The 19,893-nt window shown below is 41.3% G+C and overlaps 1 protein-coding gene across 2 annotated transcripts in view; it reads right to left on the reverse strand.

Annotated features, from left to right (window-relative positions):
• Positions 1-18,048, reverse strand: part of RAB3GAP2 (RAB3 GTPase activating non-catalytic protein subunit 2) — a gene marked incomplete at both ends in the record, with an annotated part of 50,289 nt that extends 32,241 nt beyond the window's left edge. Inside the window, 4 exons of one of the 2 annotated variants that reach the window (XM_081998013.1) lie at positions 1,127-1,208; positions 2,787-2,910; positions 6,008-6,072; positions 17,940-18,048. In XM_081998013.1, the coding sequence (XP_081854139.1) occupies positions 1,127-1,208; positions 2,787-2,910; positions 6,008-6,072; positions 17,940-18,048 (380 nt within the window). Of the gene's footprint in view, positions 1-1,126; positions 1,209-2,786; positions 2,911-6,007; positions 6,076-17,939 lie in introns of both variants that reach the window. The other variant, XM_081998012.1, reaches the window with a different exon arrangement.
• Between the last annotated feature and the right edge of the window lie 1,845 nt (positions 18,049-19,893).

A 19,893-nucleotide genomic window follows, 5' to 3' on the forward strand; every position in this document is an offset into this window, starting at 1 on the left:
GCGTATGTTCAGGTTCCTCAGGTGATCTCGAACCTGATCTTCTCTTACAGTGGGAGGGACTTTGCTCCTCCAGTTCCCATCTTGCAGTCCATCCCCTCAAGAGGTGTGGAAAGAGACACTGCCAGTGAAGACTGAGGCAAAGGCTGAGAACCTCAACCTTCTCCTCATCTGTTGTTACCAGTTTGCCAGTCTTGCTCATCAGGGGGGTACACTTTCTTTGACCTTCCTTCTCTGGCTGACATACCTGTAGAAACCCTCCTTATTGTTCTTTGCATCCCTTGCCAAGTTCAGCTCCAGCCGTGCCTTGGCCCTCCTGACCCCAGCCCTATACAACCATGCAGCGTCCCTGTACTCATCCCAGGATACCTGTCGCTGCTTCCACTGCCTGTACATTTCCTTCTTGCCCTTTAGTTTGACCAGCAGGTCTCAACTCAGCCATGCCAGTCTCTTGACATGTATTTGGTATGAATACCAAATTTATGACCAACGCCCAAAACCATTTCTGAAAGTGACTGAAACATGTAACAGGGTATTTACCATAGAGGTAAAAAATGAAAAGCATAGACGAAGTTCGCTGCATCTCAAAAGATTAACTTTTTCTACCACATGAATGTTGCTCACTGCTTACAATTCGGAGTGACTTCTTGATCAGACACATGACTGTTACATTTGCTTGAAGTTTTGAAAATTAAAAGTAGTATTTCTAAAATAACTTCATACATTCCTAGTTGCAACACCCCCTAAGAAAATTTCACCTCTACTATAAACGTATGTTTTCAAAACGGGTACATATACTCTTTTTTCCCTTCTAGAACAGGAACTTATAAAAAGTGTAATAACCCAGATCTATTAAAATGTCTACAGCATATGCAAATACACTGATTTGCACACACAGTACCTCTTAATTTTTATGAGCTTGTCCTGAGATACCACATCATGCATGAGGAGTGACCTTTGCAGACAATGTTTCTGATCACCCAGGTTACTCCATTTCTGTTTTCAACATTAAAATGCCTAAGACCATGAATGCACTTGGATGAAAGCAAAAAAAGGTACAAAAAGCATATGCTACTAATTATTAAAAGTGAAAACGACATTTTAATCACCGATGCATTTCAACACCTACCCTTCTTCAACATTCAGAAAGCCACTCCAGCCAACAGCATATTGCATTTCTTCTTTTCCCTTGTCACTGTGCTTCCATTTAGCTGCCATTAAGAACAAAGACACCATCTATAAAACTGAAATGTCTTCCATTTCACATATGTAGTTCTATTCCTAATCTTTCTCTTCCATACTATACATCCTACCACACTTATATTAAGTACTGATTACAAACCTTGAAGGCCACAAAAATAACACTACATTTTTTTTAGTGACTTTTCTAAAGAACGCCCATGTTTTCTTAGAAATTTACATGGAACAACATACTGCTGAAATTCTGAAATGCTTAGTTTCATTTTAAAAGATTTATGCAGTAATATCTACTTCATCAAATTGTAAAAGGTTCAATTAATGAAACAGGGATCCTTAGGAGAAAAGTATTAAGCAAGGGCAAACTTCTTCTGGGATGATTACTGAAGACAAGCTTAAACAAATAGAAAATTTTAATTTTAACCCCCAAGATAGATATGGGAATGGTACTTTATATCTGACCATTTTTAATCATCCCATTATAATAAAGGTTAAAAAACACTACACTGTTATTCACAGGGTGCTATTACAGATGACTTTTGATTGTTGAATCATCTCCCAGGTGCCAATGGACAACTCCAAAAAAAAAATTGTGTTGTGTTCTGTTTGTCTGACACGTAAAACCTGAGACACAGGGACACTTCTGCCATTGTGTGGCAAGTTGCCACTGTGCAGTTCAGCAGAAGCAGTTCTCCAGCAGGTGAGCTAAATCATCTCCTTATTCTTGATCCAGTAGGAACTTTGAGGGAAATTGCTATCTTTTCATCTTCTGTGAAAAATTAGTGACTAACCTAACATCAGTTTTGGAACACACAACTGAATGGGAGGGAGGGAATGACATATGCAGCATGAGAACTCAATGCAATCTGCCTAATTATGCAACTTGGTGCTTCAACAGCCTGGTTTTCTTTTAAAATGGTATAATACTCCCCACATCAGGAGGTTTCCCTTCATCATGCTCACATGCCACAAAGTGCAGCTGTTAATAGCACCAGCACCCTAGGCAACAGCAAATGTGTAAACAACACCTGGCTGATCAATATTCATATGTTATTAAGGGTGCCTTTAAAAGAGTTCTGAGCGCCCTGCTTTAGAATAAAATATAAAGCTACCCATTCTTCAACGTGGAGAATAATTTTCTATTAAAGGTGGAAATCTTAAAAAACAATCCACCTCAGTACTCCCTCCAAGTAACACTGGCTCATTTAGCTCATTTTTTCCCAAGGGGATAAAAAAAAAAAAATCCAATATTTCTTTATGGCTAAAATTAATAAAAAAGTTTTGTTTTGCTTATTGAGCACAATTAATGTCAATATCTCTGAGCATCTCAAACAACTGGGTAGTTATAGTATATATTTAATTATTCATAATATTATTCTCAGATCAAAATAAAGCTGAGAAGTAAAGACAAAACAACTTGCTTGCCAAGCAATATCTAGAAAATGCATGATGTGTACTATAAAACGCTCCAAAATTCCTGAAGGTACAACTTGGGGGTAAGCAGGTGGGGTAGAGTGCGGGACAACGACACAATCTTGTCCTGATTACTATTAAATGTACTCGTATACATACTTAGTAGAACCTATACTTACGCACTAAAAAGACTGCTTTCTGTTCATTAGCTATCACCATTAGGTCATTTGTTGGTGACAAGGACAACACACAGTCCTGAAGCCAGTAATTTCTCTGGTTCTTGGAAGGAGATTCCTCTTCTTCCTACAGGTAAAGTTTTAATCAATGTATGCAACAATTTTTAAACACAGTAGCACTTGCAAGATTTATGACAACATTTTGGCTTGCCCTCAATACCAGTGCCAAATGGACTCTTACCTATCAAGTCACTAGAGCTCCAACTTGCATGAAAAGCCATAAGAAATGCATCAAACTTGCACTAATTCTGTGTTTTTACAAAACAGAAGACAAAGAAGTACTCAGCACTAACTCTACTGCTCCAAATCTTCTCCTTTTACCAAACAGAGACACTAGACGAATGAGACTTAAAGTTTGACCAGCATTGAATAAATATATGCACATATGAAGAAAGTAACTAAGCTGGCATTCATACTAAAAGCCTCATGGTAACATGCAACAGAGTATCATCATGTGCCTTTCTACAACAAGAAACTTTACAAAGAAACAAATTCAAACTAAGAAATGCCAAACTTGAAAGGTTTAATGATGGATAAGTTAGATACCATCATTATGTATAAAAGCAAAACAATTGCATTTTTTTTTCCCCCTCTGAGCAACAAGCCAAATAGTTGACTGTAGAACAAACATGAGTAGCTCCTGTTAATCACAGTTCAAAGGCATAAAGTAATAGGTTTTGAGCAGATTGCTACAAGGTCTCTCAGAGATGCTACTCCTGCTTTCTTAGCTCCATTCTCTTACCTTGACCACAGCAATAAAATCACTTTCCCCTGTCCACAGTATCCATTTCCATAGCCACGCATCCAATCCTACCTGCTCCTAGCCCTCCAAAATATGACTCCATTCTCTAGTATCTCAAAGCAGCTATATACAAACAAAAAGCCCAACAACTTTAGCGTGATCATTTTCTGATCTGTGCAATTTATTCAGTTGTAATAAACCTGCATGCACTTGAAAACATACACATCTACTCCAGGCAGAAGAAGACTGTGGGAAGAATTTACATATTATTCCCGTAATTGCCTATTCATTTTTTTTTTTTTTTTCCTTTCATAAGGCTGTACCATAAAAACAGTCACTTTGTGCACACAAGAATACTGGGTATATCCATCATAAAGTCTACATTAGCACAGTACAATTATTCAGCTAATTATCTTTGTCCACACTATGACTGACTTTATGCAAGACAACATCCTATCTTCATGTCATTTTTGTCTGCCAATTGATATCGAGTTCTATAGCAACACACTTTCCCTAACTACTGACATTTTTCAAAACATTATAAAGAGGTGAAGAGGTTGACTGGGATACTCCTGGCAACTTTAACTCCTCATGACAGAGATAAATGTATCATGTATGAAAACATTTAACCACAACGCAAAGAAAAACCTTTTAGTAAGGTTATCTCATGCTAGTGACAAAAATAAGCTATGAGTTAAAACATGAAAAGCAATGAACTTGTCAAAAGAAACTATTTTAAAAGACAGAATTACTAATATCAGCATTTAAGACAGGACTGCAACATCACCATCCCTACAAAATACCTAATCAGTTCCATAAAAAGACACTTCACGGAAAAAAAGAAAACGTTCTTTAAATGTTAACTTTTTTCTTTTTTTTTTTTTTTAATGCCTTCTCAAAAGTTGTGATGTTCCATGAAATAGATACTTTTCCAGGTGACTTGGGCAACTCCAAAAAAGATGCATTTTACACCAACTATAATGCAAATCAACCAAGAGTTAAAAGTTTTAAAAAGGGAATTAATTGTTATATTATACTAATAATTCTCAACTCTGTGCTAGACTGATGCACTCATTTTGGTGCACGTTCAGATATACAGACTCACGTGTTTATATGCTTCTACACAGAACAACCTGTTTGCTGTGGATGACAGTTCTTTCTTTCTGATGCGTTTGGCTTGGAACCACCTCCACAACTTTGGAGGAAAAGAAGTAAGCAGAGGAGAAAAAGATCTTTAGCAAGAAGGGTGTGAACTACCTGGCAGAAGAGTTTGCCATTTTAAAGAGTGAAAAAGATCATTTCAGTTTAGCAACACCTGCTGGTTCTACCAAATTACAACCTAAGTAGTAAACAAAGCATTTCTTCTCATTAAGGAAGTTATAAGCTTTACAGCACATCTTACAAAGATCTGGCCTGAGAAACACACTCATTTCATGGCAATTACAGGGGAGCTGAATACTCATCCTATTTAAAAGGATGATTTTATACTCCTGTTCCCTGACATCAGCATCAGTGATTCATCCCTCGGAGACACCATGCTCATTTCAATTTGTTTCTCACCTCAGCTGCAAAATCTGTTTCCCTGCTGAAGCAAGTAGTTACAAGGATACTGCCCAACTCCTTGGGCATACCTCCTGCATACTGAGATAAAGACAGCAGATAAGAGTTCTGTTAGCAAGGTGAGGTCTGGAGTCCTCAGTCTATCCCCTCAGCTCTCTGTAACAGGGAATTAATCAAGCAATTCTGTTCAGATGATTCATTCAGGTGCAGAGGATTGCTACACAGACAGCTTCCCTAACATTTTATGGAAGTCAGCTGGCAGCTAAAAGTCTCAGCCTTACCAACAATTATAGACTAGCTGTGTTATTCTTAGTTGAACTAGTTGGACAGAGGGATGTTTTTCCCCCTTTAAAGAGCAGCTGTGCTGCCCCATCCTACATATGTAATTTGATCCCTCCTTTAACACCATCTGCACATCACAACATAAAAAGGAGTACTATGTGATCATTAGAAAGATGCTTGTGTCAATGGTTCGTGATTTAGGAGTCTTTGGTTTATATTAACTCATGGTAGATTATTATAACTCCACTACCATACCCTACTGTCTCTGGCTAGCTATAGGACAAAAAAAGATACCCCAGCTGCAGCAGCACAGAAAGATGTGTGTATACTCTAGTGAGAAAAAAAACTACAGAATACAAGAATATGAGTAATTATCACAATAGGTAACATCCAAGTTATATTTAGAAAAAATTACAGGAGCAAGGGACAAACAAGCAGTCACATTTAAAACACTGTTCAAGATCTTGCTTGCCCAGGTGATAACTATATAGGAGAAAAAAAAACACTACACACACAAACAAGTAGAAAAGTCTTTTAGAGTAGGCAAGTTAGCAAAGAAAATTCATATATATGAACTTACAGGTTCTTGTAATTCTGCTTCATCCCAGGCTCCCCAGTGACCATCTTCCCAGCTTGTTGATTTTCCTGCTTTAAAGCAAAGATTTGTCACATGAATACAGCACGGGCAGTGAAAAATACAGTCAAAAAGGATTGCTGGTGGTTGTTTTTCTTTCCCTGCCAATGCATTATAACTTCATTTATGGCAGACATTAAACAAGTTCTACAGAAAGAACCATGAAATGGTAGAAATGGCTGGCTGTCTTCTCTGTATTTACTTCCATTTTTGACACTATGGAAAAGTAATAGCAGAAGATGTAACCTAAGTACAAACTGGAAACAGGTGTAACGACACCTGTGTCAAATTAATTCTGACAGGCTTCATCTAGAACTCTGGGTAAGTAACATCTGACAGTGCCCTGACACATCCCTTCAACAGGGCCTCTCTGCACTGTACTAGAACAAATTATTCCATCAAATTTGTCTTATCTCAGTTTGTCACAGACATTTCAAAGGAGCTGAGACATATCTCTAGTTTTATAAAGCAAGCTGAAGCAAAGAGTGAGAGCATAAGGGGCGGGGGGGACGAGACAGGACCCTGTGTGTCCACTTGACAAAAACTTTCTCCAGCAGGTACAGAGGCCTGAGACCTCACTGCAAAATTTGAGCTTTTGCTTGATTTATGTAATTATTACTACTCCAAAGACAACAAAAGCCCCACCTTCTACATATTAGGCAGCTACAGCAGGAAAGTAAGGGGACAGCAGGCTCTCTCCAACCCTTCGGGACTCTGTGTACACGCCCCCAGATGCTTTACTAACTGCCATAAGAAGACCTGTAACGCACCACAAGAACCACATATGCACAATTTTATGAGAAATCATATTTCCATACGTAAGTAAAGTATATTCCTTTCCATAATGGTGGATTTTGGTTTGGTTTAAGTCAATTGCAGGATCAGCCTGTAGCAACATAAGTTCATTTTAACAGCAGATGACAGTACATGCAAATTCATCTGTCACAGCAAAACATCTGAGCCCAGGATAATGCAGATCCCACCACCACCTCCAGAGCAACCAAAGCAAAAGTTGAAGCTGTGGCCTCTGAAGGGAAAATGAGCTCAGGGATCTTGGCTATTCACATCTTTGCAAGACAACACAGAGGAAAATTAACGAGAGACCGTTCATTTTCAATTATGTCATTCAGAAACTTCAGAGAAACCACAAGCTTACAAAATACCTCAAACACCTGAGAAAATGGAGATTCATAGACAGGCCTACTTCTCAGCTGTCTTATAAGAGTGAATGCATTAGTCTTCAATAAAACAACTCTGAAATTCTCTCATCTAAAATTACAGAATTTGATGTGAATTTAAAAGCCTATGCTAAGGGTAATTATGCATAGGCATTTAGTAGTGGAAGATGTACAATTCTCAAGCACCATCATTGGGACCCTCAATAAGCATCACTGTAGTTCAGTAAAAAAGCCAAGCACTGACTTCCATCTAGAAGCACTAGCATGAAATCTGAAGCAGTAATATCAGTAAGACTTCAAGACTTTTCCAAGGATTTCTTTCAAGTTTTCCATTAACTGATGTCATGGCTACTTTGACATTCAGAAGAAGTTTATATGCCATGTCTCAAATCAGTCTAAATTTAGTTTTAAGCAAGCAAGGTTTTGCCATTTTGGATGGTCATACAGTACAGACAAGAAGCTTTGTATCAAGAACACTATAATTTCAGTTGGTCTAAAAACTCTGGCTCCTTTACCACCAAAGAAAGGCAGAATCCAGTACAACAAAACAGAAATCTGTATTTTGTCTGTTTAGGCAGATTTTTAAACTTTTGTATGGTTAGCGAAGACAAAAAACTTTAAAAAAATATTTTAGCTTAAGAAACAAACTTTCCATCAATGCTGTTGAGAAAGTATTTCACAAGACTGTAGAAGACAAAATGCCCACTCCATGAATAACCTTTGTTAAAATTGAAAGATCTGTACCATCTACAAAATGGGCAAGTCAGACAGTTTTACTGCATCATCATCAATACAGATCTGACTGCACAGTTATTTCAGGCATAACTGTATAAGCAACACGCTTCCAAGGTCATGGTCTCATCTTGTATTTGAGGTTGAGAATTTTTCAGGGTACAAATATATAAAGGAGAATCATGGCAAATACTGTTGAATATAAACCACAAAAAGAAAACAGTAACTACTTCTGCTTGCATTTTATTATCTCAAAAGGCAACTAAATCTCCTTCCTATAAAATTCATGGAGGAAATAAATCTGTCAGTGTGCCACAGCCCATAGAGAAACATAAACTTGTCTAAGAAACAGTCGAGGCCAATGCATTCCCTACAGAACAGAGCAGGCCAACCTTTCCAAGAAACCTCAGCCACTTCGATTCTGAGACTGAACATCCAACATAAAACATCAACTGTGAGGATTCTTGCTGCCTCTTTGCAAATAGCTACATTTTCATGATTGTTGACATCTTCCTTAGATGAAGTCAGATCAATCAAAAAAGGATGGAAAAATGAGGTAATGGGGAGGCACCATCTCACCGATGAAGCTGCAAAGATCTTTCAGAACTGTGACCTGCTCTGCAAAGCCAGCATCTCCTCCAGCTTACAAGGGTTTACAAGCTTGCTCCTTCATACCCATCCTCCATGTTGTATAGGCTGCCCCTGCATGTGATAATCATATGTATTTCTCAAGCCCCTGAATACATTCTTTCCTTTCTTCCATACATGAATTTTTTTGTAAAAAATAAATTAAATTAAAAATAAAATTGTTTCCTCATCCATATTATTCAGACATTTCACCTATGCAATGGCTAGTGAAGCAAGGTATTAAACAATAGACATCTAATCTCTGAAACAATGGACAGAGAAGCAACAGAGGGTTACACCTATCATACTTTAACTCAAGGCACACTGTTACTCACCTGTGCCAATGAATTACAAAATATGCCACAGAAGCTGTCAGCTTACAGAGACTTTCCCATGCACCAGCATCTGATAAGGTTGGTCAAGTAAGAGATGACATAGGAGCCAAGTTCTGTTTACAATGAAGATTTTAAGAAATACCCCACCTTTTACTTCAGTAACATTACAGATCAGAACTAGCAACTGTGGAATGTAAGACATTATCTAGCAACCAATACCTAAACAGGCCCTAAACAGTTCTTGACTTGCAACATGTTCATTTTTTCCAGTCCACTGTTGGCAAAAATCAAGCTTTCCTGTGCAAATCTACATTTCCATTAGTCGCTATCTCTGATTAGTAGTAGATGTCTGGTAAACAGCTCTCCCTACTTTGATAAAGCAGCAGCAGTATGCCAGATGTTGCTTTCCTGCAGAGACTGCAAAAATAAAAGTTAATTTGCTGGGTCTACAAGAACGACTTCATGCTTTAACTTGAATCACAGAATCACAGAATCACTAGGTTGGAAAGGACCTTTAAGATCATCAAGTCCAACCATTAATCCAGAACCACCATGTCCCCTAAACCATGTCCTGAAGTGCCACATCCAAACGTTTTTTGAACACTTCCAGGGATGGCGACTCCACCACCTCCCTGGGCAGCCTGTTCCAATGCCTGACCACCCTCTCAGTGAAGAAATTTTTCCTAATATCCAATCTAAACCTCCCCTGGCGCAACTTGAGGCCATTTCCTCTTGTCCTATCACTAGTTACTTGGGAGAAGAGACCAACACCCTCATCGCTACAACCCCCTTTCAGGTAGTTGTAGAGAGCGATAAGGTCTCCCCTCAGCCTCCTCTTCTCCAGACTAAACAACCCCAGTTCCCTCAGCCGCTCCTCATAAGACATGTGCTCCAGACCCCTCACCAGCTTCGTTGCCCTTCTCTGGACACGCTCCAGCACCTCAACATCCTTCTTGTAGTGAGGGGCCCAAAACTGAACACAGTATTCAAGGTGCGGCCTCACCAGTGCCGAGTACAGGGGCACAATCACTTCCCTACTCCTGCTGGCCACACTATTCCTGATACAGGCCAGGACGCTGTTGGCCTTCTTGGCCACCTGGGCACACTGCCGGCTCATATTCAGCCGGCTGTCAACCAGCACCCTCAGGTCCCTTTCCGCCGGGCTGCTCTCCAGCCACTCCTCCCCAAGCCTGTAGCATTGCATGGGGTTGTTGTGGCCAAAGTGCAGGACCCTGCACTTGGCCTTATTAAACCTCATACAGTTGGCCTCTGCCCATCGATCCAGCCTGTCCAGATCCCTCTGCAGAGCCCTCCTACCCTCCAGCAGATCAACACTCCCACTCAGCTTGGTGTCATCTGCAAACTTACTGAGGGAGCACTCAATTCCCTCATCCAGATCATCTATAAAGATATTGAACAAGACTGGTCCCAGAACCGAGCCCTGGGGAACACCGCTCGTGACCGGCCGCCAGCCGGATTTAACGCCATTCACCACAACTCTCTGGGCTCGGCCATCCAGCCAGTTCCTCACCCAGCGAAGAGTAAACCCGTCTAAGCCTCGAGCCGCCAGTTTCTCCAGGAGAATGCTGTGGGAGACGCTGTCAAAGGCTTTACTAAAGTCCAGGTAGACAACGTCCACAGCCTTTCCCTCATCCACTAGGCGGGTCACCTGGTCATAGAAGGAGATCAGGTTGGTCAAGCAGGACCTGCCTTTCATGAACCCAAGAAGCATAGAGCATTAGAACACCATCCGCAGCACATTTGAAACTTTAGAGTTACTTGGTGTTAATATGTAAGTCAATTAATTTCAAGCATATTTACCATAAACGTAATACCCAAATGAACAATTTCTACTGATAAGCATGTTTCGTTTAAAAGAATGGAGGAGAGAGAAACCTTAGCAACAGATCTAAACCAGTGAGGTCTAACTGGCATTTAACAGGTCAAATTCAATATGAAAGATGTTTTCACTCAGTCTAAGACTCCTCCTCAAATTGCAGAATATAACCCCAAGCCAGTGTCCTCCCTTCCAGAGCAGCATGATGACATGAGGCAGGCAGCAGAACCTTTCCTCCTGCCCTCACATCTATGTGCCAGCTCTATGCAGCAGGTTACCCGAGGACCATGGGCTTGCCCAGAAGAGTCTATGATTGTGCAAGTGGGAGAGCATGTGTCAAAAACTGGACCCCCAAAACCACAAAGGTCCAACTACCCCCACCTACATTGATATATGGCTTTAAAACAAGCAAGTTCATGTTCACAGATTTTTTTTTTAACAGATAAGAAATTTTTTTACTTATGCACAAGCCAATAATCTGTCCTCAACAGGTTTTAGATTATTGGCCATAAAATATCAAGCTGCATCAGCCAAAAAAACTGATATGTACACTCTTTGCACATATAAAAATGATAAATAAAACCAAGTCATGCATCAATTTATTTCATATCTTAACATACTGGCTTTGGCTGGGAGAGAACTCATTTTCTTCATAGTAGCTGGTATGGTGCTATGTTCTGGCTATGTGATGACACAAACACACTGACTTTTTAGTTACTGCTGAGCAGTGCTTACACGGAGTCAAGGCCTTTTCTGCTTCTCACCCCACCCCACCAGCAAGCAGGCTGGGGGTGCACAAGACACTGGGGAGGGGACACAGCCGGGACAGCTGACCCCAACTGACCAAAAGGACATTCCACACCATGGATGCTGATGGGAAGGAGTGAATTAATTCCTTGTTTTGCTTTGATTGCATGCAGAGCTTTTGCTTTACCTATAAAACTGTCTTTATCTCAACCCACAAGTTCTCTCACGTTTACTCTTCTGATTCTCTTCCCCATCCCACTGTAGGGGGAAGTGAGCCAGTGGCTGTGTGGTGTTAGCTGCCGGCCAGGGTTAAACTACAACACTTAATTGCACGTGCGTAGTTTATTGGGTTTATGATCTTCCAGCTTGCTTCCCATCCCTGCTTTAAGAATTTATAAAATCAATAAGCAATCATTTCTTGCACCATTTCTTAAGTGCAAGAGTTTCAGATTTTTTTCTGTGTATATTTACTGCAATTCTGATACCATTGGATTGCATAATTAGTGCAGAAATAGAAGCAGTTTCTTTTCTCTTCAGGCCAAGGAATTTTAGAAATAGTTTGGAATCTTCTTGCTATTTAGTGATCATAGGCCATTTATTCCCAAAGCTCCTCTGACATGGGGACTGACAATTTTTTTGCCAGCATTACTAGGAAGCCCCTTTTGAGACTAGTATTACATTTGCTTTCTCTTATCACTTCAGACATCCATAAGTAGAAAAAGAAAAGGTGACACTCAAACTAAGTTAGCTTGCTAATCTGAAGAAAAACCCACTTGAGTAATTTCTCTTCCTTTAGATGGTCACAACAGAATAAGAGATGACTAAGTTAAAAATGATGCAGGTTCTACATACATTCTTTAAAGTAATGCTGCAAATTTCCACAACCAGAGTTGTAACTTAACTCCAAAAACAAAGTCTGAGGTACCATGGGGGGGGAGAAGCTTTGTGATGCTATATAGCACAGGAAACAAATGAAACAGATGACATACAAAACATAGTATTTCAGCCTTCTTCCAGGTGCAAATGACAGCTTAAGTTATAGCACGAAAAAAGCAAGTCTATCCAGTAAAGGAGGTGCTAAAGCAGCAAAAAACTCAGGTGCGAAGATAATTTGGACAAAGTACTCTGACACCATTCTGTCATGTGTGTTGAGAGCACATCATTTAGTCTTCCCCATATCTCAGAATGCATTAACAATTACAGATGTAACAATTCAGGTAGAGTGCATACTTTTATGATATGGAAAGAAAGGAATCTTAAATGTATATAATACAATCTAGGCAATACGAAAGAGCTTGTCAGAAGTCTCTTCAACAGGAATATACCAAATTCAATAAGAGGGATACAGAAACCATTAAGAACAACCCTACTGCTAAATGCAATCTAGAATTTGATTTTGTAATGTATTTTTTTCTTTGTAACCTTGTTTGCAACTCTGAAATAAAAAGCCTGACCTTCTGTATTTCTGTATTAAATTAGTTCATTCAGATAATGCAAAGTGTGCAAGCCCAACTCCAAAGATGTTGTTCAGAGGAACTGGGCTGAACAGCACTTTTCAGGATGCTGTCAATGTAACATGGCTGAATTTTGGAGAAGAGTTTGGCCAGGCTGAAGCCATCATTCCTACTGTAAAAAGAAGTAGTAAAGTGACACCTCATAGCTCCCCCCGCAAATCAGGGGGTCGTTTTTTTCTTCCCCCAAATACACAGCAGGATCTCAAAGCTGTGTACTGTGCCACGCACCGCTCTGAAGTGACCAGCTCACTACCATAGGTAAAGGTATCATTGCTTGGAACTCCCACGGACAAGTTTGGTTTTGTTGTGGGGTTTTTTTTCCTTATTAATTTTATTTAGGTAATGGGAGATAAACACACTTGGGAAGTAAAAATATCTGCACACCAGGAAAGTACTGATTTTTTTAATTTCACCTTACGCCCCCAGCAGTCCTACCTGGTTATGTCACTGAATTACTGTCATCAAGCCTATCAAATGTTTTCACACAGTTCAGGCTCAGGGGCTACTGGAAGAATAGACACACACATCACTTTAAATAAACTGGACTTAAAATTCCTCAAATTGTAGAGATTATAGAAAAACTTATATGTCTTTATTGCTCAATTTTTTGCTCTTTTCAGTTAATTATACATTAATATTCTAATGCCAAAATTCTGTTATGCCTGTGAAGCTTTATGACATTTTGCAAATAAGATGGATTTTTTCATTCATGTGTACACCTTATTAAAGACAGTTGTATAATGGAGTTAACTGTTACAGCTGTTTTTTGATCTAGCCAACACGTATCCCAAAACAACTTCAATATAGCAAGCTGTCAAATTAAACGTAACGCAGATACTTTCTATTCCCAGTATTTCTGCATTTGAAACAGCAGTTCTCAAAGTCACTTAGATACCACTAGGCTCAGACTCCACAGAGAGGATTTGTGCCTCATTATTAGTATTAACTTTTCAAAAAAATCTTAAATTCTCTTGCTTTATTAGTCCTGTTCATTAAAATATGAAAAAGCATTGAAGCCTTTTTTCTAGAGAATAAGGGTTTGGAAACTCCAATATTTTTAGCATCTTTAACCAGCTTACTCCATAATACTCTATTTATTTAAGCCACGTGAGGCAAGATCCACCCCAACACCTTTTATTCTAATACATACAATAAAAAAGTAGCTGTATTTTGATTCACAGCAGGTCAATGGTCACCTTAAACACTCTATGAACATTTCTTAAGTTATTTCAGCATTGCATTATTAGCAATCTTAACATACGATTGCATAACACAAGCAAGAATGACATGAACCCTTCCTTCCAGTGTTTCCTGACCTAGCAGGAAACAGGCACCTGCAGAACTGACTTTACACAAGGTTCAAAGGAGGACACCTTTTCTTTTCTTCTCCAGTTTACCAGACAAGTATATCCTTTGCACAAACTAGACAAACCATTGGCCTACAGAAAAAGATTAAATGAAGTTGTAGTTGATAGGATGCTTTCTATCATCTTATTGTACTGTTGAATGTGTTTACATGTTTATCTGTACAGAGGAAAGAAAAAACAATAATCAAGTTCCCTTAGACTAAAGAAAGTCATCTGCATTTTTGAAGTCAGTTACCTACACCTGTATTTTTACTATATGTAGCACTTTGACATGCCTTTTCAAATTAAATTTGAAATTGACAACCTAGATTAACTTATTATAAATAAATGAAATATGCCACTATGTCAAATATAACTAGATGAGAAGGTACAACTTTTTTATTCATACTAAAGACATCTAACTTCAAACTTTTATTAAAATCACAGTATCAGATCGTGATTCAGAAATGTATACTGCTTGCATTTTCAGAAGCAAGCAAATTCTTTTCATCTAAAATGTATCTACACAAATGCTTTTACATTAATCACTCTAGATTTCAGTTCATTCACAGGAAATACTTTGGTTAGTTTGGTTAGAATGAAAAAATGGACAAAGCCAAAACAGCAGAAAAAACTTCTTTGATGTATAAACAAGAAACCAAAAAAGAGAAGACCTATAGCTTCTAACAAAAACCCTAAACCCCACACTTTGAAGATCCTGGCAGCACCTTTTCAAAAACATTTGTTATCCAAAATCTGATAGGAGCTTTTGAAAAATTTTATTAAGCACCTAAAGCATTAAGTTATGACTAAGAAAATAATTAATCAGCTTGTTAATTAAAATACTCTTTGTTAAATAAAAATACTTTATTTATTTTTCTAAGGTAGCCAGCATTTTTCATTTAACTATAAAGTTTAAATACTAGTAAAAGTTTTTATACAAATACAGTGTAACTAGAAAAAAAAACCAACCCACAAGAAAAAAAAAACAGTAAATAAAAGGCACTGGTTCTCCAGTTTAAAATAAAAAATACTTATAACTTTGACACGTGTTTATTAGTATTCATATAATTGCTTACATGTGACTAAACATAGCTTAAGTTTAGTACAAAAGCTGTATTTGATAACAAATGAACATATTTTCTTTGTTGAACTTACCAAAACTACTCTTTAGTTTTTTTTCCCTACCACCTGAGTTTCAAAACAACCCTGCAGCTTAGCTATTCAGCTTGTTAGGCCACAAAGCAGCAGCAAAGCAGACTTGGAGGAACAAACCTAACAGGAAAAGAATCTCCTGTTCCACGCAGCTGAACACATTTTTTTCTAACTTAGGATACCTCCACAATTTACTCATTTCTAACTTAAGATACCTCTGCAAGTTCTAACGGTGCTTCTCCCTGTCAAAGATGAATGCCCTAAGGAGTTCTGCTTCAATATGACTAGTTTATAATCTTACATAAAAATTGCTTTGGGAACTCTCACTTGCTTACATTTATGCTCATTTATCCTGAACCATGAAAACTGCTGCGGTATCAAAAAATTTCAGGCACAAATCCAAAAGATTTTAAAAAAATCTAAATGAGCAGTATTTTGTAAAATGCTTGATTCTGACATTCAATGACTGAATGAGCAAATAGAAAAAAAGTCCAGAATACAGCCAACTCATTAAAATGGAAGAACACCACATTTTAGAACCTGCATCATCTTTGCTTCTACCATTTTTGTGGTTTTACAACGTACTGTTTTCTCCCTTTACAGCTGCCACTTGATAAACCCACTCCAACAACAGTATCCAAAAAGTTATTTTACACAAACTTCTCTCACTTATACTTCCAAATATTAAAAACTTTTTTGAAACACATTACAAACTTTTGCTTTTATCTTCAGTATTCAAAAGACATCAAAAGAAAAGCCAGTTAGAATCTGTATGCATTTTTCAGAGCAATTGTTAGAGTCAAACAACAAGCACAAGAAGGAGCACATAACTGTTTTCTAACAAAAGTTTTGGTCAATTAAGACTGGCTGTATAAGATTCTTCCAGAATTACTTTCTGTCGAGTGCATTTCAACAATAAAGAAAATTAAATTCTACCTTGATCACCAGAAAAAAGCAATAATAAAATATAACATCACGCATACAGAAGTTTTAGTGGTAAAGTTAATTAGCTGAACATATAACGTACTTGTAAAACCTTTTCACAATTGTTCTGTCACCATTTTCCCAGGACCTGTAGTGACAGGATAAGGGACAACAGCTTTAAAATGGAAGTGGGTAGATTTGGATTGGATATTTGGATATTCACCAATGAAGGTGGTGAGAGACTGGAACAAGTTGCCCACAGAAGTTATGGATGTCCCATCACTGCAAGTGTTCAAGGTCACGTTGGACGGGGTCTTTCAGCAACCTGATGTAGGGAAAGATACCCCTGCCCATGGAACAGCGTTGGACTAGGTAGTCTTCAAAGATCGCTTCCAACAGAAGCCATCCTGTAAGCTCCTCCTCTTTTAATTCCCCCACAGACCTTTTAAGCTTTTTAAATAAGCACTTTGCTGCTTTCTCTCATAACTCTGTGTGCAGTTGAGAGGACTTTCCAGCCATCCTCATTAACCTCGTCAAACACTTTCCTTCCATGCTGTTGCCAGAAAGCCAAAACATCAGCCAAATACAGTAAACACAGTATGGCACTAACAACATACAGGCCAGCATTTCATTTCCCTGTAGTGTCTGTCCTGGATCTGTTGGTCCTTCTTCTCTGTTGAGAATACAGCTTCTGTGCCAGACAGCTCAGCTTTCACTGTGCATTGCCTCACCCAACAGAAATCTGGTCCACAACTTCAGACTGCAGTTGCTCTAAAATTTATTGCTTTTTAATTTAAGCTGCCAAACGAAATCTTTATTATACTTCAGGCGTGTTTTGCATTATTAGACAACCCTGCATGCACAACGTTTGTTAACTTTCCCAGAACATCCTCAGACAACTGCACTCTCTTGGCGAGAAAATGACAAACTTTCACTTCGAAGTTCGTGGCACACAGGGTCTGTGGCCAAAGAGCTTCACCTATACGCTACCAGATAAGGACCGACATCTGAGACCAACTTGTAACTGCCGGATCCCAGGAAATTCTAACCTTTCGGTGAGGATGTGGCACGCGCAGCAGCACATCCACTCTTTACAGCCCTTCATCACAGTAATGATGCCGAGCACTCAGCTACCCGCGGTCACCCGCTACACGACCCTGGCACAGCCTTCAGCGCACCGGGACGGTTAGGGAAGCGGGGACAAGCCAGCCCGAGAGCCCAGCCGGCACCCGTGGCCTCCCCGTCAGGCAGCCCCGGCTGTGGCCACCGGGCAAGGGGCGCACGGCCCCCTCGGGACAGGAGCCCGTCGCCCAGCGGCTCTCCGCGGGAAGGTCGCGACTCCCGCCGCAGGGAGCCCAGGGGGAACAGCCCCGCTATCGTCGCCCCCACACACTCCCCATCGGGCCGGGCCGGGCCGGGCCGGACCGGACCGGACCGGACCGGGCCGGGCCGGGCCCCCAGCTCCCCGGCACCACGGACTCACCGCTCTCCTTGCCGGCCGCGGCGCTGCCCGGGCGGCGGTGCGGACACAGGAAGTCGCGCGCCGCCTCCAGATCCTGGAAGTGGCCGAAGGGAACGAGGGCGCACGACATGATGCTGCCACCGGTTCCGCCGCCGCCCAACCCGGAAACGCTCGCAGAACTTCCCGCACGCGCGGCGCTGCTCAAGGCGCATGCGCGGCGCGGCGGGGCCCCGCCTCCGCGTACCGCGGCAGCTGTCACGTGGCCCCGGCAGCGGTTGGCGGTGGCCGTTGGGGCGGCAGTCGCGGCGGGCGGTGGCGCAGGCCCCTGAGGCGCCGGCGGGGCTCCGTCCGCCTCGCAAGCAGCGGGGGTGGGGCGGAGCCGGCTGCAGCCGCGGGCCGGCAGGGCCGGGGTCGCGCCCCTCCTTCGCCGGCCAGTGACGTGGCTGCTTGCGGCCAAAAAGACAGTGGCCCGGCGGAGAGGCGGCGGGATCGGCGGTGGCGGACGCTGCCACCCCGCCGCGCTTTCTGAGGGGAATGGCGTCCTACGTGTCCGTCTGTTCCCTGGCCCTTGAGCCGGCAGCTGGATAGGGCCGCTGGGAGGGCCTTGTCCCAGAGCTGCACGGCTGGGGTACAAGTTGCCATATGCCTGCGGCCCTCGGGGCTACCTCAGCTCACGGCCCAGGCACCGGCACTAGGCTGTGAATGCGCGGTCGTGGCAAACCCAGGAAGAAGAAGCCCTGCCAAGTCCTGTGTTGACTTTCCAGGGCCAACTCATTATTCAGTCAGTGGCAGTAATTGGCATGTGAGAGTTGAATTGATGACAATAACTGCATACTTGGCAGGGAAGACAAGACAGCTTCCCAGCCAGCCTGCATCTAAAGGAAGATTCTCCGAGATGCTGATGCAATTTCATCATCCAGGCCTAGTGTTACAGGAGTCACTTCCTAGTTCAAACGGAATCCATTGTGTTGCATTAGTAAAAAGCCTTAGGCCGCAAGCTGTGAACTTTCACCTAGATACTGATGAACTTACACTGAACTCGTACTTAGTTACATGAGGGAAGGCCCTGAAACCAGTGTAAATTAGACAAGATAGCCACATCCATCCGCAGAAGTTGCCTCCTCCAGAAAAAGAACAGCCTGCCCAGAGACAGAGGATCCAATGAGGACCAAGGAGACCCCAGACCCAAGTACTACTTTTGTACTGAACCATCTTGTGACGGGAGGGAAGCTTAGACTGTAAGGGTGTAATTGCCCAGACATTCTTTTGTTTGGAGTCCCTTTCTGCAGGCACCCAGCTGGAGCTGTTCTTCACCACTGTACCACTTAATAAATGTGTCTGGCATATGTCATGTCGGAGATTCTGCTTCAGGAAATCTAGGGTCGCCTGAGGGAAGAGAAAGCCCCTGAGAGTGAGTGTGTGTGTGAGGAGTCAAAAGGGGCACCCATCAGCTCACTGGAGTCACCCATTGTGAAGGGACTCCGGTCCTAGCCAGAGTTGAAATCAATAGCCCAACTCAAGTGCATCTACACCAATGCACGTAGCATGGGCAACAAACAGGAGGAGCTGGAAGCTATTGTGCAGCAGGACAGCTATGACGTGGTTGCCATCACAGAAACATGATGGGATGCTTCTCATGACTGGACTGCTGCAATGGATGGCTATAAGCTCTTCTGAAGGGACAAGCAAGGAAGGAGAGGTGGTGGGGTGGCTCTGTATGTTAGGGAGTGTTTTGATTGCATAGAAATCAATGACTGTGAAGACCAAGTAGAGTGCTTATGGGTAAGGATGAGGGGGAAGGCCAATGAGGCAGATATTTTGCTGGGAGTCTGTTACAGACCACCTAACCAGGACGAAGAGACAGATGAGACATTCTATAAGCAACTGGCAGAAGTCTCGCATTCGCTGGCCCTTGTTCTTGTAGGGGACTTCAACCTACTGGACATCTGCTGGAAGTATAACACAGCAGAGAGTA

The sequence above is a fragment of the Phaethon aethereus genome (assembly GCF_964289735.1).
Source record: "Phaethon aethereus genome assembly, chromosome: 3".
NCBI classification, from domain to species: Eukaryota; Metazoa; Chordata; class Aves; order Phaethontiformes; family Phaethontidae; genus Phaethon; species Phaethon aethereus.